The 23,936-nt window shown below is 35.3% G+C and overlaps 4 protein-coding genes and 1 pseudogene across 4 annotated transcripts; all 5 read right to left on the reverse strand.

Moving 5' to 3' along the window:
• Positions 1 to 858: 858 nt before the first annotated feature.
• Positions 859 to 2,864, reverse strand: LOC127179730 (interferon-induced protein with tetratricopeptide repeats 1-like). The gene is made up of 2 exons (XM_051133430.1): positions 2,699 to 2,864; positions 859 to 2,510 (listed from the first exon to the last, which is right to left on the reverse strand). Exons 1-2 carry the CDS (start codon positions 2,701 to 2,703, stop codon positions 1,235 to 1,237), a joined length of 1,281 nt encoding a protein of 426 aa, XP_050989387.1. The 5' UTR covers positions 2,704 to 2,864; the 3' UTR covers positions 859 to 1,234.
• Positions 2,865 to 3,160: 296 nt separating this feature from the next.
• Positions 3,161 to 5,043, reverse strand: LOC127179727 (interferon-induced protein with tetratricopeptide repeats 1B-like). Its single transcript, XM_051133428.1, has 2 exons — positions 5,000 to 5,043; positions 3,161 to 4,724 (listed from the first exon to the last, which is right to left on the reverse strand). The coding sequence occupies exons 1-2, from the start codon at positions 5,002 to 5,004 to the stop codon at positions 3,443 to 3,445; spliced, it is 1,287 nt and encodes a 428-aa protein (XP_050989385.1). The 5' UTR covers positions 5,005 to 5,043; the 3' UTR covers positions 3,161 to 3,442.
• A 743-nt stretch (positions 5,044 to 5,786) lies between these two features.
• On the reverse strand, positions 5,787 to 9,738 carry LOC127179726 (interferon-induced protein with tetratricopeptide repeats 1-like). Its single transcript, XM_051133427.1, has 2 exons — positions 9,665 to 9,738; positions 5,787 to 9,100 (listed from the first exon to the last, which is right to left on the reverse strand). Exons 1-2 carry the CDS (start codon positions 9,667 to 9,669, stop codon positions 7,804 to 7,806), a joined length of 1,302 nt encoding a protein of 433 aa, XP_050989384.1. The 5' UTR covers positions 9,670 to 9,738; the 3' UTR covers positions 5,787 to 7,803.
• A 2,131-nt stretch (positions 9,739 to 11,869) lies between these two features.
• Positions 11,870 to 13,090, reverse strand: LOC127179733 (interferon-induced protein with tetratricopeptide repeats 2-like; annotated as a pseudogene).
• Positions 13,091 to 13,575: 485 nt separating this feature from the next.
• Positions 13,576 to 17,938, reverse strand: LOC127179636 (tumor necrosis factor receptor superfamily member 26-like; the record flags this gene model as incomplete). The annotated part of the gene is given in 6 exon segments (XM_051133299.1): positions 13,576 to 14,863; positions 15,214 to 15,304; positions 15,422 to 15,557; positions 17,000 to 17,114; positions 17,386 to 17,514; positions 17,815 to 17,938. Coding segments are annotated over 6 exon segments (867 nt in total), but the record flags the coding sequence as incomplete, so codon positions are not given.
• Between the last annotated feature and the right edge of the window lie 5,998 nt (positions 17,939 to 23,936).

The following is a 23,936-nucleotide window of genomic DNA, read 5'->3' on the forward strand; positions in this document are numbered from 1 at the left end:
ACAACTAATTTGTTTCCTTTTTAGAAAAAGTAATTTTTTTTTTTTTTGCTGAAATTGAATACATTTATAATCATGAAAACTAAACCAATTTAATGATTTTTTTTGCCAAATTACCTTCAAAATGCAAATATATATTGCACATTACACACACACACACACACACACATATATATATATATACACACACACACACACATATATATATATATATATAATGAATAAAAATACATAAGTTCACGTTACTTTGGAAAAAGATAAACACAATCTAAAATGAATGCATAAATCAAGAAATTGAGGCATTTAGATGTAGGCCTGTTTACCCACTATTTAATTCAGCTCAGAGGGACATGAATGCATTTAACTTGCAGTTATAAATGCATAAATGATATTTTGTTATTTTAAACAAAACACTGAATACTGATATTTACAAGTATTTTTAAAATGAAGATACTTTAAATGTGACATGAATACCGCCAGTAGGTGGCAGCAAGTCACTGTTAAGTAAGGGAGTCATTGCGATTGAACTGAATCATTTAACGGGTGATTCATTCAAGAACCAAACACCGTCATGTTACTTATGTTACTTACGGAATAGTTATTTGTTGGCGAAATAGAGCAAAAACGGGCAATATGCTGTCTAAAATGTAAGTCTCTTAATATTAACTAATTGTTTATATAGTATAAACAGGTTCTAGTTGCCATGAACCCAAGTTGGGTTGTTTTTAACCCAGCATTTTTTAAGCATATTCACCATATGTTTCATATTTTAATGAATATTTGTATTCTGGATATGTGCTAGTGTTTACAAAGTCAGTCTGACTTTAAAAAAGAACTTTATTGGATCCAGCTGTTTTTGCTATATGTCTTCTTCATCAGGCAGGAAACAGGAAATTACAGTCATTATAAGCAATAAAGGTTTATGATGTCATTTTCCCCCCTAATTTCCAGTCAACAAGTGATTTTTATTTTTTATTTTTTTATAGGACATAAAGAGAGTTGATTAGAGACTTGAGACATGTCCACTTGTCAGTCAGGAAATTAGTTACACAGAAAAACTATATTTATTTTTTATTTTGTCATTGATTAAATGTTCACAATATTGGTGAAATGGGACACTGTGTGATAATTTGTCGCTGACTTTTAAAATATGGTCCAAAATGGTTTCAGTCCCTCACAACGTCACTGAATAGGTAACAGTGATTTTTGAGGGTTGTTGTATCAAAGCACATTTTAATCAAATATTAATTTTCTTCAGAAAATTCTGTATTTCCACACAGCGACGGTTTTTGTGATTCATCCCACTTTTTTGAAGAATCTTTATGCTCTTCTGTCTTTCAGCTGTATTATCTGGGATTTCTGCTGCTTTCATATGAAAGTTAATTGAATCGTCAAGTCGTTTACACTTATATAGATAGCAGGCATAACTATAGTAAAAATACTGTTGGCTGTGGGGAGGGAGATCATCTTTCTCTGACAGGAGCTGCTGGTAAATCTCATCTGTTCTCTCATTGTTGTGTGCATAGTAGTGCAGCGATGCAAGGGTTACCTTATCTCTCAGTGAGTCAGGATAATGTCTGACAAGCTCCTCAAACAGTTCAATGGCTTTTTTAGCCAAAGTCTCATTTTCCGTGATGTCTTTCTTGTAAACCTTCCATTTGTAGCAATTTGCCAGATGTGTCAGCACTCTGTTTGAGGTGGGAAACTTTTCTCGAGCTCTCTCTGCTACTTCAATAGATTTATCTACAGAAATGGTTCTATAATACCTGAGAATCGTACCCAGACCCCCCAGGTTTTCGGTTTCAAGAGTTCTCTCTAGTAAATCTTGCATTTCGCTCTCAATGTTTGCTGATTGCACCTTAGACAGTTTTTCTAAATAAAGAGCATGAAGACGCAAACTGTTTGGTTCATTTTCATGTGCAGTTTTCAGCTGCTTTAGAATTTCATCCTCAAGTTCTGGAGGGCATTTATGATTTACATATACCCTGCTCACGGCTATGGCAAGACCTTTGTGCCATTCCTTCCTTTCTGGTTCTGCTTCTAAAGCCATCTTAAAGTAATCAATTGCCTGATGCTTCTTGGACTTGTCAAACTTCACCAGCGTCCAGCCCTTTTCTCCACTGACTTCAGGATGTAACGCGCATCCAGGTGGAGCAGGATGCATTCGCCGAAGCCTCTCCACCTCTTCTAGGTATCCTTTGCTCTTATCCATGTCTCCCATATGGAAGTAGATCCAAGCCAGGTTAGCTTTGTTGACCTGCAGCCGGACTCCAGCTTCTTCTGTTTCCTGCTCCTCCATCCCACTTTCTGCTTTCTGCAGGTACGTCAGCGCCTCTGTGTTGGAGCCAAGAGCCTGTTGGATGTAGCCCAGCAGGTTGTAATAGTGAAGCAGCCAAGTGCATGTTTGCTGGTCCACATCTTGCAGGTTCCTCAGTAACTCAGTGAGTTCATTTTTACTGCAACTCAGATCCCAAGTAAAGTGGCACTCCAGCTTCTCAAGGTGTTGTTTCAGGCTGGAGTTACAGAAACATTTAGAAAAAAAGATACTTTTGTTTACATACAAATATATCATATTCAACATCAACATCAATTTTTAATAGACTACAAAATCCTTCAAATCCCAAGTACAGTGTAAAAATCAATCATATTTACTAGAATACATCAGATTGCATTTTTGCAAGTTGAATTGTAAACAACTTACTCCATAATAATGGTCAGTGGTGCTCCGGTTTGAGACGTGTTTCTTCTAGCAGTCTTGAGTCATGGAGAGATCATGCTGTATTTATAATGATCAAGCTCATAAAACCACCTGCTTACCTACCTAAACAAAGTCCTTAAACACGTCAGCTCAGTATTTTAATTTTAGAAATGTCTACTCTGCCTTAATTGTCGTTTCTTCAATAGAGTGCAGTGTACCTAGTGACACTGATAAAGATTAGAGCCTGCCTTCTTTTTCAAACATAAACTTTTAAGGTGCAGGTTTTACAGCACAACATGTCCATAATTCACTGTTCTTTGTACTCTATGGTCCAAAGTGATATTGATACTATGATGTGGGCAAGACCAACTGTATTTCTGGCTGATTTGCATATTTACAATATTATATTTGCACAGAAACACAAAGATTGAGGATCCAAACCAAGTTTATTTATTGAAGGGGTAATCCACAAACAAAGTCAAAAACGCAGGCAAAGGTCAGACACAAACAAAAAAGGATCATGAGGAATGAAGCAGACAACCACGGCACTCCAGCAGGTGATGGTGACATTATTAAAAAATTGGAAATACTTTGGTAACAATGAGCAATACATCTTAGAGTGTTTATTAATCTTTGTTAATGTTATTTTACAATGAATATTCAGCTGTTAGATTTTAGTTCATGTTACCTATGAAAATTACCATGAATGTGACTGCACCTTCACACTTGTTCATTCATGTAGCATATTTACTCATCTTTAAGAACTCTCTTTAGAAATTGTGAAATCTCTTTACAGCGAGTGTTTCTGTCATTCTTCACAGTTTGTTCAAGAATCATTATGCTTTTCTGTTTATCTTCGGATTTGTTTTGGATTTCTGTTGCTTTCATGAGAAAGTCGATTGATTTGTCTCTGGACTGTTGAGTGTGATGTAGATGGCACGCATAACTATAGTACAGTAACTGTTGTGTATGAGGAGGGAGATCATCTTTCTCAGACAGGAGCTGCTGGTAAATCTTATTCGCTCTCACAGGGTTGTTTGCATAATGGTAAAGTGTTGCATAAGTTAACCGTCCTCTGACACAGTCTGGATATTCTTTGACAACCTTCTCAAACAGCTCAATGCATGTTTCAATCAACTTCTGCCTTTCCTGGCTGTCTTTCTTCATACCGAACACTTTCCCTCTGTATAAATTTGACAGGATTCTCAGAACTTTAGTGGAAGTGGGGAACTTTTCCCGAACCTTTTGTCCCTCTTGAATCGCTCTCTCAATGGAAATGCTCCTAAAACATTCAAGAATATAACCTAAACCCTCCAATTTTCCTGTATTAATTGATCTCTCTACTAAACTTTGCATCTCCTCATCATTTTTTTCTGTCTTCACTTCAGACTTTTTTAGTATATAGAGGGATTGAAGGAACAAATCATTTGGGTCCATCTCTGCTGCGGTTTTCACCTGCTGTAGTATTTCAGAATCCAGCTCCGGAGTGAATTCAGACTTTAAATATGCTCTGCTCATGGCTACGGCAAGGCCTTTGTGCCATTCCTTCCTTTCTGGCTCTGCTTTTAAAGCCATCTTAAAATAATCAATCGCCTGACACTTCTTGGACTTGTTGAACTTCACCAGTGTCCAGCCCTTTTCTCCACTGACTTCAGGGTGTAAAGCACATCCAGGTGGAGCAGGATGCATTTGCTGAAGCCTTTTCACCTCTTCTAGGTATCCTTTGCTCTTATCCATGTCTCCTATATGGAAGTAGACCCAAGCCAGGTTAGCTTTGTTGACCTGCAGCCGGGCTCCAGTTTCTTCTGTTCCCTGCTCCTGCATCAAACTTTCTGCTTTCTGCAGGTACATCAGCGCCTCTGTGTTGGAGCCGAGAGTCTGTTGGATGTAGCCCAGCAGGTTGTTATAGTGAACCAGCCAAGTGCATCTTTCCTGGTCCACATCTTGCATGGTCCTCCTCATCCCCTGGAGCTCATTTCGAAATTTCCCCAGATCCCAGGTGAAGTGGCACTCCAGCCTCTGAAGGTTGCTTTTTAGTGGAGAAGTGGAGTTGTAGAGAAAAAGAAATTAGCCTTATGAGGAAATTCACTACTGACACACATTATTTGGATCAGAGGAAATCTGATTTAAAGAGATTTAAATGTTGTACCAAAAATAAATAAATACACAACAGTATTACATCTAAAAACTACAGCATAAACAAATATTTAAATGATAGAAGAAGACATAGTTCTTATATCATTGATTCTTAAAATATCCACATTATGACAATGTTTTTATGAATTAATTAAAAAAAACACTCACTCCATCACAATGGGCACTGGTGACCTGGTTAGCTAGATGTGTTTCTCCAGCATTAGTGATCTGCACATTGTATGAGCTCTCTTATGTATTTATAATAGAGATAACAATGCTATCTATAAAACAAAGCCATCCAAAACATGGGGTCAGAATCCTCTCGTATAAGTTTCCGTTTCATCTCAAGGTTTTGTTTTCGTGGAAAATTATGTCAAATGTCCACGGACCATTTCGGGAATAATTGCATGCAATATATATGACTAAGGATGAAGCTATTTATGACATGCATTGTTATCATTGTAGATAAGTTGCATAGTTATTCTGGTGCAGCTTCACACAATCAACAAGGTGCATGGAAACCAGAAACAACCAGCAACACTTGTGTATGGAGAAATCAAACTATTCAGAGAATGGAACTGAAAAAAATGACTATTTATTTTGCGAACACTTTTCAGCACACAGGCCTTCTTCAGGGCTAGTAAATAAGTAAATGAATTTTATTTTAAAAAATACTTTTGTTATTTGTTATATTTATAGGACAGAAACTTATTGGGATGTACATTTGTACATCTATACACCATTAAGATTCGCCTATCAGAAAGCTGAAATAACCCTACAGTTGTAAAATTGTAAAATGACTTCACACTATATGCTGGACTAATTATGAGAATTTGAAGCAATTTGGCTAAGCTTGAGCCATTGTGGCTTTGCCACATTTAAAGACTTGGCCACATTTGTTACAAAATCATTTTATTTTGTACAGAAAATGTCCTCAGCAAACAGGGCTGCAATTACTTGAAACATCATCTTTTATTGTTTCAAGTGAAATGAAGTGACTTACAGCATGACACTGTAAACAACAATTACAGTTCAGTTTAAAAACCTACCTATGATGAACAGCATAACATTTTTAAAGTCACTGTTTGGCACTGATTATTTTATTTTGTATAGATCAGTCTAAAATGACCTATTTTTGATTATCATTCTGCCAGTTGTCAGTGACCAAATTTCTGATAGTCTTATCAGAAAGCTGAAAAAACACTACATTTGTGAAATTTTGGATTTTTATGCTGGACTTGAAGGAGTTTGGGCTGTTGTGACTCTGAAAATGTCACAAAACTTTGACCACATTTGTTACAAAATTTTATTTTTTACAAAAAAACAGGGCTGCAATTACTTCAAACGTCATTTTTTATTGTTTTGAGTAAAGTGACCCAGCATTTACAAATGGCATTTAAACAAAGATACAGTTCATTCTGAAAACCTACCTATGATAAACAGGATAACATTTTTTGAGTCATTACAAAATAATATTAAATTACCAAATAAAGTCAGGGTGGAGGTATACTGAGAGAAAAGGTACTTTGACACCAAAATAAAATTGAATGACTCTGATTGTTTGACTTTGTTTATAGATGAGTCTAAACTGACCTATTTTTGGTTGAATCATGAATCATAGGTCTTGTAATTTTCATTTAAAAAATTAAGGTGATAATTAAAAATAGTTTGTAGATTTCATAAAAGAAATTGTGGTTCAGTGTTGTATAGAAAATATTAAAAACTTTTCACTAATAAAACCAAGAGATATGTTTTCTGCATTTTTAATAGAAACTTAAGCAGTTTTGAGGCTTGAGTTGAGGAACTGATTAATTTGAAAAAAAAAATTAAGGAAATAAGGCTACCTATTTATTTTAAGAGAAGTAGCCAAATTATGCAATTTATTTTGGCGGTGATTGTTAGTTCTCAGTATGCTTTGCACATGGCTGGATATGGAGAGTAAATATTGAAATTAATGGGTATTTTATGTGTTTTAGAGTAAAAGGAAACATCTATTAATGTTTAATGTTCAGTTATGTTTAACATTTGAGAGTTTCTGTAATGTTGAAGTTTCTATCATTACCATTGTGCAAAAGAGTGGAGCTTAAGGTTATGGATAACTGCATATATTACTGTTATGAGGTATGATGATATGTTCAATGAGCAGTAGCTTTGCTAATGCTATGCAGTAACAAGTATTTGTCTACTTGAGCTGTCTGGCCATATACAGTCTATTAATTATACAAAATAACTTACTCAAAATCACAGACATTTGAGAATCAACTTAAAATAAATGAGCATCATACACTAATAATACAAAATAATTGTGTCATAGATTAAATAATTTAGGAGATTTTACATGATTTATTCAGGTTGATTCCATTTAAAAAAATCAAGCCTTCTTAAATATATTGTGTGTAATATTGTTACCATAATTTTTTTTAAGTAGATAGCTCATATGATTTTTTTTTCAGTGTGCCAACTGTAGGTGAATAAATAGAGCGAACAATTCATATCTAGAATTTTTGTTTCGACTAAAATCACAATATGACTGTTATTTTAAAATATATTATGTGTGTTATATAACAGGGTTCAGGTCTAAATCTACACAGAAAAAGAAAACAGCACTGATATAAGCTTCTTATCCTGCTAGAATTTAAACTCTAATGTGATCTCATTTTCTCCGGACACTTTTTATCAAGTTATGTGTCAGCAAACAATACTTAACTTTTTTTTTTTTTTTTTTTTTTTTTGGTAGAAGGTCTGTTTCTCTGTATGACAGTTTTAGGTTTAGCTAAACAATTCATAATTATACAGAACTGTTGCACATATTTTCATTTTCATACATTAATTTTTATAATGTATTGTCAACCATATTTATGATATTCTTAATATTCTCTAGCATATAATATATGAGTGCACACAATCAAGTGCAGTGTTTGAAAGTGTAATTGGGAATATTTCCAAATTATTATGAATCCATTAACCACATTTTAATCAGGATTCTCACAATTCCCACTTTTTGTCTTAAGAACATCTAAAATTTTCTTACAGAAAGGACTTTTGCCATTTTTCACAATTTTTTCAAGGAGTTTTATACTGTTTTCTTTGTAAGTTGTATTAACTGGAATTTCTGCTACTTTTATGTGAAATTCAATTGAGGTTGGATTTCTTAAGTGATGCAGATGGTGGGCATAACTATAGTAAATGTACTGTTGGGTAGGAGGAGGGAAATCATCTATGTTTGACATGAGCTGCTGGTAAATCTCATCTGCTCTCTCACTATTGTTTGCATAATCGGACAGTGATGCAAGGGCTACCTTTTCTCTAAGCGAGTCAGGATGATGGCTGAGAAACTCCTCAAAGAATTTAGAAGATTTCTTAGCCAATCTCCTCCTTTCCACGGTGTCTTCCTTAATCTTGTAAACCTTCCATTTGTAGCAAATTGCCAGGAGTTTCACCACTCTGTTTGAGGTGGGGAACTTTTTTCGAGCTCTCTCTGCCTCTTGAATAGCTTTATCAACAGAAATGGTTCTGAAATACCTGAGAATAGTACCCAAACACTCCAGGTTTCCAGTTTTAAGAGTTTGCTCTAGTAAACCTTGCATTTCACTCTCAACGTTTGCTGATTGCACCTCAGAAAGTTTTTCTAAATAAAGAGCATGAAGGAGAAAACTATTTGGTTCCTTCTCATGTGCAGTTTTCAGCTGCTTTAGAATGTCTGCCTTACGTTCTGGAGGGCACTTTTGATTTGTATGTGCTTTGCTCATGGCTATGGCAAGACCTTTGTGCCATTCCTTCCTTTCGGGTTCTGCTTTTAAAGCCATCTTTAAGACTTCAATGGCCTGGTGCTTCTTGAACTTGTCGAACTTCACCAGCGTCCAGCCCTTTTCTCCACTGACTTCAGGATGCAAAGTGCATCCAGGTGGAGCTGGATGCATTCGCTGAAGGTTCTCCACCTCTTCTAGGTATCCTTTGCTCTTATCCATCTCTCCCAAATAGTAGTAGATCCAAGCCAGGTTAGCTTTGTTGACCTGCAGCCGGACTCCAGCTTCTTCTGTTTCCTGCTCTTGCATCACACTTTCTGCTTTCTGCAGGTATTTCAGTGCTTCTCTGTTGAAGCCAAGAGCGTGTTGGATGTAGCCCAGCAGGTTGTAATAGTGAAGCAGCCAAGTGCATGTTTGCTGGTCCACATCTTGCAAGCCTCTCAGTAACACCTTGAGTTCATTTTTACTGCAACTCAGATCCCAAGTGAAGTGGCACTCCAGCTTCTCAAGGTGTTGTTTCAGGCTGGGGTTACAGAAACATTTAGAAAAAATATGCTGTGTTTTTCTTTACATACAAATATGTCATATCTAGCAGGCACTGGACAGACAATCAACATTTTTAACAAACTGAAAAAGCTTTACACGAAAAAGTGTCTTTGCTGCTGACCTTCGATGATGCAATGCAACCATACTAATAGGCAAAAGTTACTTAAACTAACATTTGTGCTTCATGTTTTATAGCTGAAAAGTGATCTCCTGCATAAATCTACTTTTCTTTCAGCCTGAGGTGAGTTCATTTCACTTTTGTTGTAAAAGGGCTTTTACATTACAATTGTTTTATATTAAAAACAAAGAAGTAAGCAATGCCTAGATTTAAAAAGTAACGCAAAAGTAACGTAACACATTACTTTCCATAAAAAGTAACTAATGTAATTAGTTACTTTTCCAGGGAGTGACGCAAAATTGTAATGCATTACTTTTAAAAGTAACTTTGTCCAGCAGTGCCCATGTACAGTCTAAAAATCAATCTAAATTCCTAGAATACATCAGATTGTATTTTTGCATATTTAAATTGTAAACAACTTACTCCATAGTAATGGTCAGTCGTCCGGTTTGATAGATGTTTCTTCTTGCAGTGCTGATTTGTTCTTTATATGAGTCATGGAGAGATCATACTGTATTTATAATGATCAAGCTTATGAAACCACCTGCTTATCAACCTGAACAAAGTCATTAAACACGTCAGCTCTGGATTCTTCTTTTGGAAATGTGTACTCTGTCTTAGGTTTCGTTTCTTCGATAGAGTGCAGTTTACTAGTAGTGACAGTGATAAATTCTAGAGCCTGCCTTCTTCCTCAAACATTAAAGGGGTCATCGGATGCCCATTTTCCACAAGTTGATATGATTCTTTAGGGTCTTAATGAAAAGTCTATAATATACTTTGGTTAAAAATTATCAATGGTAGTGTAAAACAACACCCTTTTTACCTTGCCAAAATCAGCTCTGCAAAAATCATCCCATTCTGGTTGAGGCTGCTTTAAATGTAAATGAGCTCGCCCCGCCCCTCTCTTCTCTCTGTGGAGTGACGAGCCTGTTTACTTTAGCTGCGTTTAGCCGCTAAACTTGCTAACTAGCACATTATTAGGAAAGGCGATCGCAAAGATTCATTTAAAAAAAAAAACCTTATACTCACTTCTGCTGTAAGTGAAGCTGGATCACGAATGATTTGCACGAATATAGATGGATTTATGTAGATCAGGAAGCGCATTCCCTTCACAAACAAACGTAATCAACTGCATCTTCACCAGCTTAGTTGTCGGGAGGAAATGATGACCACTACGTTCATTATTACATCCAGCAACACAACACCTCAGTCGCTCAATTCTTATCCAACTTACATCCCTGCTCCGGCATCAAAACATGGAGGTTGGACAACTGATCTTAGGTAAGATGCTAATGTCAATCAGCTATCATGGGAGCCTCTGTGGGTGTGACGCAACAACGACAGGCATCTGAGAATGGCTTGATTTGAAAAAGGGGATATTATTTTTACAGATTAATTAAAAGCCATTGCTCGGATTTTTATCATTATAGGGTAAATGTGTACATACACTGCCAACACACATTAAGGTTAAAACAGCATGTAAAAGTGAACTTTGCATCCAATGACCCCTTTAACTTATAAGGTGGAGGTTTTACTGCACAATATGTGCTTGATTAACTGTTCTTTATATTCTGTTGTCCAAATGATATTTATAACATGATGTAGGCAAGCCTACATGGCTGACTGTTCAAAAGGTTGAAACGACTTGCATTTTTACCCTAATATTTGAAAAAAAAATTGGTAATGCTTTGGTAACAATAAGCAATGTATGTGTTACAGTATTTTTGTTAATCTTAGCTGTTACGCACAGCTGTTAATTTTTAGTTACTTTTATCTTAGTTCTATTAAATAATATTAACATGCAATGTTTGATTGTAATAATGTATTAAGAAATATTGACGTTAACATTAACTAAGATAAATAAATGCTTTAAAAGTTAAAAAATCCTTGGCTTCACTCTCATTATGAGCCACTATTTACAAAGTCAAACTCACATTTTTATCATCATATCCATCTGATTTTGCTGTTATAGATCTCTCTACATTCAGTGGATTCACTGTGTATTTAAAGTCAGTCAACTCTTTTCCATAATAACAGAAACAGGAAATAAAGTCTCAAGCAATAAACAGATTTATTGAGTTCCATACCAGAAGTGATTTATAACAGATGATGGGATGGAAAACTTCTGCATTTTCAAAGTATGTCATGTGCTTGGATAGAGATAACTCCTTATCAACTGATACAGTTATTCTTGCAATTAGACATACAGGAAAACTATTTATAACTAGTAATTCATAGTGCTATTACATGTCTTAAATACAGTATAAAGTGTAATGGGACACTGATAATTTGTCATTGCCGTTGCTAATGTAAAGCCACAAAATTAATGTTAATTTGGTTATCTATCATGCAAAAATACTTATACAAAAATTATATATATATATATATTTACCACCTTAAGGTGCTGTCACATTAGCAGAATTATGGGAAAAATTTCTCTGCCAAAAAAAGGTTAATTGTCTACAGTAATTTTAAAACCAAGCAGCTTTCTCTTGGTCAGTGTGGTGATTCCTCATGATCAACTTAAACCTATTGTCAATACTTTCAGACACGTGCTTTTCTGGTGAAAAATCACACTTTCACACTTATTCATGTTGCATGAATAAAGTGTATTAAAGAGAATAATATTTACTCATTCTTCACAATTCTCTTTAAAAATTGAGAAATCTCCTTACAGTGAATGCTATGCCTCACAGTTTTTTCAAGAATCATTATGCTTTTCTGTTTGTCTTCTGAATTGTTTTGGATTTCTGCTGCTTTCGTGTGAAAGTTGATTGATTTGTCTCTGGACTGTTGAGTGTGATATAAATGGTACGCATAACTATAGTAGAGTAACTGTTGTGTATGAGGAGGGAGATCATCTTTCTCAGACAGGAGCTGCTGGTAAATCTTACTCACTCTCACAGGGTTGTTTGCATAATGGTAAAGTGTTGCATAAGTTAACCGTCCTCTGACACAGTCTGGATATTCTTTGACAACCTTCTCAAACAGCTCAGTGCATGTTTCAATCAACTTCTGCCTTTCCTGGCTGTCTTTCTTCATACCGAACACTTTCCCTCTGTATAAATTTGACAGGATTCTCAGAACTTTAGTGGAAGTGGGGAACTTTTCCCGAACCTTTTGTCCCTCTTGAATCGCTCTCTCAATGGAAATGCTCCTAAAACATTCAAGAATATAACCTAAACCCTCCAATTTTCCTGTATTAATTGATTTCTCTACTAAACTTTGTATCTCCTCATCATTTTTTTTTGCCTTCACTTCAGACTTTTTTAGTATATAGAGGGATTGAAGGAACAAATCATTTGGGTCCATCTCTGCTGCGGTTTTCACCTGCTGTAGTATTTCAGAATCCAGCTGAGTGAATTCAGACATTATATAAGCTCTGTTCATGGCTACGGCAAGGCCTTTGTGCCATTCCTTCCTTTCTGGCTCTGCTTTTAAAGCCATCTTAAAATAATCAATCGCCTGATGCTTCTTGGACATGTTGAACTTCACCAGCGTCCAGCCCTTTTTTCCACTGACTTCAGGATGTAAAGCACATCCAGGTGGAGCAGGATGCATTTGTTGAAGCCTTTTCACCTCTTCTAGGTATCCTTTGCTCTTATCCATGTCTCCCATACAGAAGTAGACCCAAGCCATGTTAGCTTTGTTGACCTGCAGCCGGACTCCAGTTTCTTCTGTTCCCTGCTCCTACATCAAACTTTCTGCTTTCTGCAGGTGTTTCAGCACTTCTGTGTTGAAGCCGAGAGTCTGTTGGATGTAGCCCAGCAGGTTGTTATAGTGAACCAGCCAAGTGCATCTTTCCTGGTCCACATCTTGCATGCTCCTCCGCATCCCCTGGAGCTCATTTTGATATTGTCTCAGATCCCAGGTGAAGTGGCACTCCAGCTTCTTAAGGTTGCATCCAGCTATTTTTAGCTGTACAAAACAGCTCATTGTGCTGCTTGATATTGCAAATTGGTGTGTCTTACCATATTATTTTAATGTATTATCTTAATTATGAGCACATTGGTTTGTAGTGCAAACAGTTTTACCGTTTACTGCACATTTTTATTTCTCTATAGCAGATAATAAACCGGAACTATCACCCATTACTTCCACGTTGAGGAAAAAAGTGGATAAGTTTCTGTTCTTGGTAAGGTTTTGTTTTCATGCAAATAAACATGCACAATGTCCACAGAACATTTCAGGATAATTACATGCAATTTAGTGACAATATATAGCATAAAGCTATTTATGACATGCACTGTTATCATTATAGATACAGTGCCATTGACTAATATTGGCACCGCTGGTAAATATGAGTAAAGGCGGCTGTAAAAATAAATCTCCATCATTTATCCTTTTAATCTTTCATTCAAAAATATTTCTGAAGTATATTCCCTTTTATATTTACATGTTTTTAGCACACTTATGCTATATGTGACCCTGGACCACAAAATCAGTCTTAAGTAGCAACAGCCAACAATACATTGTGTAGGTCAAAATTAACAAGATTTTTCTTTTATGCCAAAAATCATTAGGATATCAAGTAAAGATTATGTTCCAAGAAGATATTTTGTAAATATCCTACTGTGAATATATCAAAACTTGTAATATGCATGGCTAAGAACTTCATTTGAACAAATTTAAAGGCGATTTAACAAATCATACGTCAATGGAAAGGAAATTCAAAAAAATTGACCCTTATGACTGGTTTTGTGGTCAAGGGTCACATATGTATAAACACTATTGAGATAAGCTTATCAGAAAGCTGATATAATACTACAGTTGTAAAATGATTTCACACTAAATGATGGACTAATTAGGAGAATTTGAAGCAGTTTGGTTGAGTTTGAGCCACTGTGGCTTTGCCACATTTAAAGGCCTGACCACATTTGTTACAAAATTATTTTATTTTGTAAAGCAAATGTCTTCAGCAAACAGGGCTGCAATTATTTGATACATAATCTTTCATCCTTTCAAGTGAAGTGACCCAGCATTTACAGATGGCATTGTAAACAATTCATTCTGAAAACATACCTATGGTGAACAGGATAACCACATAGCAAGTCATTAAAAATAACTTTAAATTATTAAAGTCAGAATGGAGGTATACTATCCGGACAGTTCTATCAAACCTCTGCAAGCATAAATAATAGTCTTTAATAAATTCATCAATTTGCACTGGCTACCAATAGCTTACTTCTTACTACTTACTTACTAATATCTACTTTTTTCTTTTTATTTATTAAAAACAAAACCGCCAAATAAAAAAAACACTTAACCCTTAACACTACTGTACTCTCTACTTTTTTATTTACTTATTATGAAAAAAATAAAACATATGTGTACTGTGTTAGACTAAAAATCATTCAGTCTGAGCTTCTTTCTCAACAATTTTCTGAATCTCATCTGCTGTTATTTTTTCCTTTATTGAGAAAGAGTTTTGATGAGTGTTGGGTAGGCCTTGATTCTGGGACCAAGTTTGCAGAAGTCTGAAGGTTCGTTCTATCGTATCATTTTGGTGGTTAGGTTCATGTTCCTCAATATCAGTTTTACTCACGCCACTGCGCTGGGCAACACATTTCATCATTTTTCAGCCCAGAACATCAGCAGATAGGTGAGGGTTCAGGTTTAAATCTACACAAAAAAAGAAGACAGCACAGATGTAAGCTTTTCCTGCTGGTATTTAAACTGTGATCTGATGTCTTTATTTTCTCCAGAAACTTTCCATAGGGAACAAAATAAGGTATGCATTTATTTTAAGGGTAATTTCAAATAGTGTATTTACCAACAAAAACTGTGCAAAGAGGTGCTAATATTACATATTACATTATTGGTAATTGATTATTGGCAAGCAAATCCATAAGTCACTGAAGTTTTAAAATGTAAACAAAAAAATAACATGCAGTTCCACTGTAACACCACAAGAGTGCAATGAAAGCTTAGAACAAGAGACATTACCTTAGGGTCCACTGCAACTCCACTTTATCTGCCAAAACAAAACATGCGTATTCTCTGTAGACAGCTGACCACCACACAAGCCACAACTATGGGTGGGACCAAAACAGCTGCAATGGTCTCTGAAATATGTAATCAAATTAGTCAATTACCTATAATGTACTTTGCATTTATACCGCATAAGCTTTAGAGGATCTTATGTCAGTTATTGCTTACACTGTGTGTATACTAAAGTGCTCTTGGGACACAGGAATTTTTACATGTACTGAAATCAGTGATAAAGCAGCTCTTGCCTATGCTTAGGGGTTGTGGACTCTTGCACACGGTGTTGGTGTTTGCTGTGCATATTTGATTCACTCCATATTTCTCACACCTTTTGGGTACAAAATAGGCAAACAGAAAGAAAAGACAGAATAATAAATTGAAAGCCAGTACATAATACAGGGCCCTACACTTACTTTTCTTTGCAGAAGCATTTAAAAAATTTCAGAGCACAGTCAAAATTTCAAGAACATCTTCTAATCAATAATTTAAAAATCTGATCAAAATTAGCCTTCCCGTTATGAAGTGATATTTGACTCCTTAAAGTGATTTACAAGGGGATTTTGTTTTTACCTTTGTAATGGCATTTTTCTAACTTTACTGCTACTAACTTTTTCTAACTTTATTACTACTACTATTACAGAGGTGGCACAGAAGAACACAATAGTGGCTTGCAGGTGTATTTTCATAAGGCTCAGAGGTGGCATGAGTGCAATCAAATTCATAAATTCATGCTGAGATTAATGTTTTAAATATAAAATTTTGAATATAGAAATATTTAATTATTTAAATAACAGTAAAGATACTTTAAAAATGAACTAAAGTAAACTACCAGTAGATGGCAGCAAATCACAGATGGAATTTACTGAATCATTCATCCATTTGATTCGTTTGAACAGCTATATATTTCAGGAATAAAGCAAGTCAAATAAAGCAACTGTCTTTATGAATGGGTAATTGAATCATTGACTCACTAGATTCATTTAAAAAAGCAGATAGTCTAACAAAAATCTTTTGTCTTAGTCTAACAAAAAACAATGGCTGTTCTGAATGTGCAAAAACACTGAAAAGTACATTCATTTATAAATGAAACACCGCTGTGTTTGAATGGAGATATGCAGCGGCTCAGTTGTGACTTGTTAAACACTTTTTGAGGTAGAAATAGAGCAAAATCAGGCAACAGTATTATAGTCAGACAATGTACGTAACTTAATATTAATTTCTTGTTTATTTAATTGTTGTATTAAATCAATATCTCATTTACAAACTCCCTTAAAAATCATTTAAAGCTGTCACTCATCTTCGTTCATCACGATCTCAGCGCAAACACAAATATGCTGATCAGTCAGTCACACTGGTGCTCTTAAATATTTTTTCACAGTCACACAAAGAAGTTTTAAGGCTGAAATGGTAAAACCCTGTAATATTCTAAAATAGTATTAAAAAAAAACTAAATTTTAGATCTTTAAGGAGCTGTTAGCAAACCCCTTTTTAAATCATGTCAGCAGAAACACTCCATGAAAAAAAACATTGCAAATATTTAGGCCATCTGTACCAGTGTTACAGTTATGTAAAGCACACGCATTGCTGTTGGTTTTTCTATTTTGTCTTTTTGAGAGAGAGAAAAAAAAAGCTAAAGACAACTTACGTGAAGATAATTTCAGTGTCTCCCCCAAACTAAGTCTGTCTAAGTCTGTCTGTTCTAACTTTCTAAACACACAGAAATCTGTCATTCCTTCTTAGAAAGAAAAGGGCCTTTGGTTGACTACATACGTGTCACAGGGGAAACAGGCCTTGCAGTCCTCACCCTTGTTACAGTAATGATTCTCTTTGCACCTGCAGACACTGTTGGAATACAGTGAACATCTGCTCCTTATCTCCATGTTTGCTATTGGAAGAAAAAAAAAACAGAAATAAGACTTTTAAAATTTGTTTTACCTACTGGGCTTCAAGAAGCACCATTCCCCTTATGAAATCTCTGGCATTAGTGACTTTTTGATTAATATTTTTAAAATAAGAATCTACCCTTTACTGCCCATTTAATGTTTATTGGATAGTCTAACAAAAACATGGCTGTTCTGAATGCACAAAAACACTGATTTGCAGAAAAATCACTATTTAACTCTCAAAACTAACAAGGTTCAAATGTTAAGACCTACAACTGGAATCACAGATTTTACAAGGCTGGCATTTGTGATCACTGTTTGGGTGATCCATATAGGTGCCATCTTCACACCTTTCACAATTAGTTTCATTTTTGTCTGTGCAGTCACTTAAGACCCGGTAACCTGTAACACACAAATACACACATTTGTATATAAGCATCAGAACATCCTTTGGTTCCTTTTAAACTAAGACATGGTTACAACTGAATGGTTGTCTGAAATACTTGATTCTGATTGGTCACTGAGCACTCAAAAATCTACTGAGTGCTGAACGATTTATTTCTCCATTTACCCAACGTACTGACGTTACTTTCATATCTCCAATCACTGGCAGTAATATAGCCTATAATTGTAATTGTAATAAGAAACTAAGTCCACCTCTAACAATATATACTGTGTATGTGTGTATATAGTAGATATTACCTTTCATACAAAGGCAGCAAGTTTTCCTCTCATGCTGGTAAGTCCCAAACTCACAGGCGCTGCGTCTCGTGCGCCGGAGCCTGCCTTCTGTCAGTCCTACAGTCAACAGCTGAAACACGGATTTTTTTTTTTTTTTTTTTTTTTTTTAGGCATGTTTTGTCAAGAGATGGGTAAATCACGTGATGAGCATACATCGCTTAAGAATAAGAAATAGAAAGTTTAGAAATTTGACATTCACACTTCATTCGGTATGTTCATACCCAACAAACACAGTTAAAGACAGTGATGATGCGGTCAGGACCGTGGCACCTGCTTCCTTTGAAACGTTTAATGATTGAGCCTGATGCGCCCGCGCCCGCGCCCGCTCCGTCCCCCTACTCCATTCTGCCTGTTAATACACGAGAGCATGTTAGGGGAGGCGCGCAGAGTGTAAAATAATCATTATTATTAATTACTAATTTGAATCGGTGCATTTATAGCTAAACCAATACCTTGAAAATGAAAAGAAGCAGGTTTTTACGGTCAGATATTTCTTAAACCGGTGAACCCCTGTAAACTTTACCAGCGGTAAAGTGTTAAACTAACACTTTTGAAAGAGTTAACATTATTAACACCCTGACAGTGTTACTAACAAACTCTTAATATGTAAAATATTAACACCAGAATGGATGATGAAAAACCAAAGTTGGATTAACTGGTCAACAGCAACAATGTTCAGGTGGACAAAAACACACAAAACAATTCACATTTGCATTTATTTACAAAATGAAACCTATAATTTTCCCTGCAACAAAATTTCTTCACATTCAGTGTTTTCAATACATGTAAAAACATGTTCTTACAGCAATTAAAACATCATAATGCTAAGGCATATCAATGCAAAGACACAAAATACACATTCTAATGTGGTGCATATTATGTACTCTTAATGTCATAAGGTTTATAATGACAACAACAGTCTTTGCTAATGGTGTTTGGACCTCCTTGAAGAGAGTATAGTCTCATTTTTTGTTTTCAGCATGACAAGATGCGTTTCTCTGCCGTTTTCAGCCAAGCAAGATATACATTCTCACTTGCAGCATCACAAAAGTGCTCCTGTAAAATTGAAAAATAAAACAACAAAAACATAAAAAAAACAGTATAAGTTCACATCCATTTATCAGGTGAAATGTCAGAAACAAGTGTCAAATAGTCAAGTCACCTTTATATATAATGTTTTTTGCAATGTAGAGTGTCTCAAAGCAGCTTTACAGTATTAAAAGGTTACTTCACTCCAAAATGAAAATTGTCATTATTCACACAAAGAAATAAAAAATAAGGACTTTATTCAACGTCTCACCCTACAGCACCATTTTAGAATGTTTTACCTGAACACAAATGGCGTATGCTGTTTTGTGTCATCTGTGCCACACGGATATTTCTTCTATATTTATTTACACTTTGATTTGAACAATACTTTGTAAGACATGTCACATGGATTATTTTACAGATCTCCTTGCCACATTTCTGGACGTTGATTGTGTTAATTACATTACTGTATATGGGAGGGTCAGAAAGCTGTCAGAATGCATCAGAATGCAAGCTTTTACAGGTTTGGAACAACATGGGGGTAAGTGATTAATGACAAAATTTTCATTTTGGGGTAGAGTAACCCTTTAAACAGGGAAATAGTGTGTCGAAATAGTTCTGTTTTCCTCTGGCCAGACTAAATTTTAAATCTACATTGCAACAAAGTTAGATTGTGCAGAAAACTCATCTGGTTCCCGTGGTTTTGTCCGAATCACCATCTAGGTGACGAGGTCTTCAGATGGGATCAGTCTCTGGCCCTCATCTATTTGTCCTGGTCTCCACTGACATTCAGGGCTGTAGAGATCATCTCTAGGTGCTGATCAACCATCTGGGCTAGGTACGGACTATATCCGGGTACCTGCAGTGACCATTTGACCTGGATACAGTCTGGATCTGGGTGGCTACAGTGACCTCGGAATAAGAACCAAAAAGACTAACATTAATGTAGATGCCAATCTGACAGTTTAAATCTAGATAATACAATAGAATACAAATAAAAAGAAATATTAGTTTGAATATTATTATTTGAGTAAAAGCATTTAATTCACTGTAAATTTATGTACATATGTATTGTAAAAAGTCAGTCTTACTAGAAAATTGGTCTTGTAACGTCAGCGACAAAGTCATAATTCCAAGTGCGTACTGAAGTTGGACTCCTCCTACCAAAATGAATGCGCATAAATGGGACAGCACATAAATAAATGACAGTGCAAACCCAAAGGAAATCAGATTCTTTATTATTGTTGTTTAATAATCAAAAAAAAAAAATAAAAAATACTTATAAAATACATAATGTAAATGAGATAAAACACTTACTTTCTCTGTTTTCCTTGATAAAACCAACTTTCCTGGCTGCTGCGCATTGCGAGTGAAAGAAAATATCGCTCTGAGAAAAAGTTTAGGCGTGCACAACACATAAATATCGCTATTAATCAATGTGTTGTATACTGTTGAACCCCTGATGTCACATGGATGTCACATTACCAATCTCCTTGCCACGTTTCTGGACGTTGATTGTGTTAATTACACACACACACAAACATATATTATAAATTACGCATATACCCACTTCTTCAGGCGCCACTACATCACTGCTTTTGCGTTGAGACATTTTAAAGTTATTTTAAACATCTATCAAATCTTAGGTAAATTTTGTATCAGTTCTTTTTTTCATTTTTTTAGGTCCTTATTGTAATAGGATAGTACAGATATGAAAGAAAAAGATGCCAGGTTTGAGCTCCAGTATATGTACTAGTGTTGTCAAAAGACCCGGTACTTCGGTACCAAGTCGGTACTAAAAAAAATTAAATGTTACGGTACCAGGTTTTCTTAAGTACCGGTGGTACCGAGCACCCGGTCAACCCGGTTCTTACTGCGCTATGCGAAAAGTACACACTGCGCAGTTGTTGCGTCTTCTTCACAAAAGCACAGAGACACGGCGACCGGCGGTGCTGCTGATGCGGCTGCTCTGAATCCGCTTGTTGAAAAGAAAGGAGGAAGGAGCCACGTGTGGAAATATTTTGTATTTGCGGCTGATGACAAGAGCAACATCATAGATCATCAGAAACCCATTTGCAAACGGTGCATCGAAGTTCTTTCTCAAAAGGAGGAAATACATCGAACTTAATAAAACACCTCAAAGACCGACACCCAGATTTAATGAAAGAGTTCAAGCAGGTAAGTTTTCATTTAATTTTATATTTAGAGCTTTTGTTATAAAAATTATACCTTAAATAAACATCGCCATTTGCTTAGTTAATCGTTAGCATAAGCGCGGCTAATGCTAACGCGAGTATTAGAATAAACTTCTTTATTACGTGTTTAATGCTCCTATAGCGTTTATTAAAAAAAAAAAAAAAAAAAAAAAACAGGACATGATAGTGTGGTATTTTTACACACCTGAGGCTTTTAAATGACATGTGTAGCTAAAATATGTGTGTTAGAGAACAAATGTACAAATGTATGGTTAATGTTTATAGCCTTACAATCGGTCCATCAGAAAAGCAGTTCTAGGCTATGAAATATAGTTTGCGCAGTTTGATTAAATAAAAGTACAGTCAAATACAGTCCTGTATAGTTTGGTAAAAGATACTTTTCATTAACATGACTTAATATTATCTAACATCAAGTTACAGTGAGTGAACATTAATTAATGTGTGTGAATTTTGTTTTATACAAACATTTGATGGTTCATGTTTGTTCATTGTGCGTGAAATAATGTTAACAGATACAACTTTTAATTTAAAATAAATTATTAATACATTTTGAAATTAAGAGAATAATTGCTATGTAACACTTGTTTATTAAGTCATGTTAAATGGAGTCTTTTTGTAAAGTGTTTTTAATAAGACAGTTTCCGTCTGTGCAACATTGATATCTTACACTCAATATAAGTAATCTTATCTAACTTTGTTATAAAAAGCTGAGGTTTGTTATTTACTGAAAAGTTATATATAAAGTTCTGTTTAGCTGGTGTCAATCTAATATTGCATTTAGTTAGACTCAGCCCATTGTTTTACTCAAGTATATTATATTTTCCTTTTACAGCTGCAGGCTGAAGAAGACCACGAACCAAACTCCTAAGCAGACAACGGTTCCAGATGCTTTTCAGCAGCAGAAGTATGACAAAAACTCACCTGAGGCAAAAAAACTGAACCGAGCTGTTGCTGAATTCACATGTATGGATCAAGTGCCAGTTTATACAGTGAAAAATGGGGATTTCAGCAAATGCTTCATCACCTCAGCCCAAAATACCAGCTTCCAAGTCAAAACTTTGTTTTATTTTTGTTTGTTATAAATAAAAATAGTGTTGTTCAATTCATGTTTTTGTGTTTTGATTTGGTACCGAAATTGGTACCGAGAACCGTGGATTTTCACTGGTATTGGTACCGAATACTGAAATTTTGGTACCGTGACAACACTAATATGTACATAAATACTATAGGCTTGTTATACCCATAAGGCTGAGTCTCTGAATACTTACTTAAAATTGGGAGAAGAGGTCCAATGAACCATCTTGTAAATGTGGGATAATTGATCGCTGTAAAATTAAATGTTAAACTTAGTATCATGCCAATACCAGCTGTATAGAACATTAAAGCAATATTAAAAATCTCACACTTGGTTTTTAGTTTGGATTAATCTAGTATATATGAAAAAGACCTTGAGACTTAATGTTAATACCAAAAAATAATAAAATAAAATAAAATAAAATAAATAAACCCTCATTGCTCTTGACTGATTGACTTTTGTTCCTTTAACAATGATTAATCTATATTTAATTTATACAGCGAAGAAAATGCAAATTTATTTGATTATTTAATTTCTGTACATATAAAGCAGTGTTTAATACGTTTTTGTAATAATGTGATTAATTTTGTAATAATTAATAGTGTTCTAATACATACATATATAGATATCCTATATATACTATTTATCTATCTATCTATATATCTTTCTGCTTAACTGACGCCTAATATCAGTATGAAACGCGATAAGATCTGATGATTGGTTCATGAATTTTAATCACGTTGTCTGCTTTGGCTCAAACTGATTTGCTGAAATCAGAACGTGAACGCAATCAGTGATCCTTAGACAATGAAAATTAAGTCATTTTAACGAGAAAAAAATGAACTATATAGTGTGCCAATTTTAATCTCATCATTCTTAGCTTGTGTGAGAGAAACGCGGAGCGCTTTCCTCAGCCAATAATGCGCTCACTGCTCTATATAGAGTGAAACATAATCTTTCAGTCCAAGTGCTCAAATGTAGGAACAAATGTACAAGTTTAACAAAAACAATGGCGAGTTAAATCTAACAATTTATTGGCCAAAAGGTAACAGATATTATTAGCTGACTAGATTGAACGCGCTTATGTTGCTGTCTGTTGTGCTGAAATGTCAATCACTTTTCATAGCTTCATTATGGCTTATAACTTTTGGCGTAATGTTAAGACACTTCATCATTTACATGACCAGGATATGTTTAACTCTTTATCCTAAATATCAGTAACGTTATCTGAATACTGAAAGAAATATAGTTAGCATTACACTAAACCCGATCGCAAACTAACACTCAGTATGTGAATTGTCAGCAATTCTGTCCATTCAGTTTATTACCAGAACAAATACATCTCACATTGGACAGGAAAATTGTAGGTTTCGTTTGGATATTTACATATTTATCTGAGAAAAAGCAAAAGCAATACTCACTAGAGCCCGACCGATTTATCGGCAGGCCGATATTATCGGCCGATATTAGGCATTTTCCAAACTATCGGTATCGGCATTTATAATGGCCGATAAATGAATATTTCAAAAATAAAATAAAAACGGATGAAACACCCTTCAACCATGTCATGAGTGTTGGCGTTGTATAGTTTGTCCACCAGAGGGCACTCTACACCTTCCCTGTTGGCAACACTCGTGTATAACGCGCCACACATCCTGCAACCTGCTGATCCAGCCAGAGTCGGGCAGAGAGAACCAGTTATCCGCGAGTGAGATCATCGGTGAAGTGTGTTCATGGTGAGTTGGTCACGAGACATACATTGC

This window comes from Labeo rohita, chromosome 17 (genome assembly GCF_022985175.1).
Source record: "Labeo rohita strain BAU-BD-2019 chromosome 17, IGBB_LRoh.1.0, whole genome shotgun sequence".
Taxonomy (NCBI): Eukaryota; Metazoa; Chordata; class Actinopteri; order Cypriniformes; family Cyprinidae; genus Labeo; species Labeo rohita.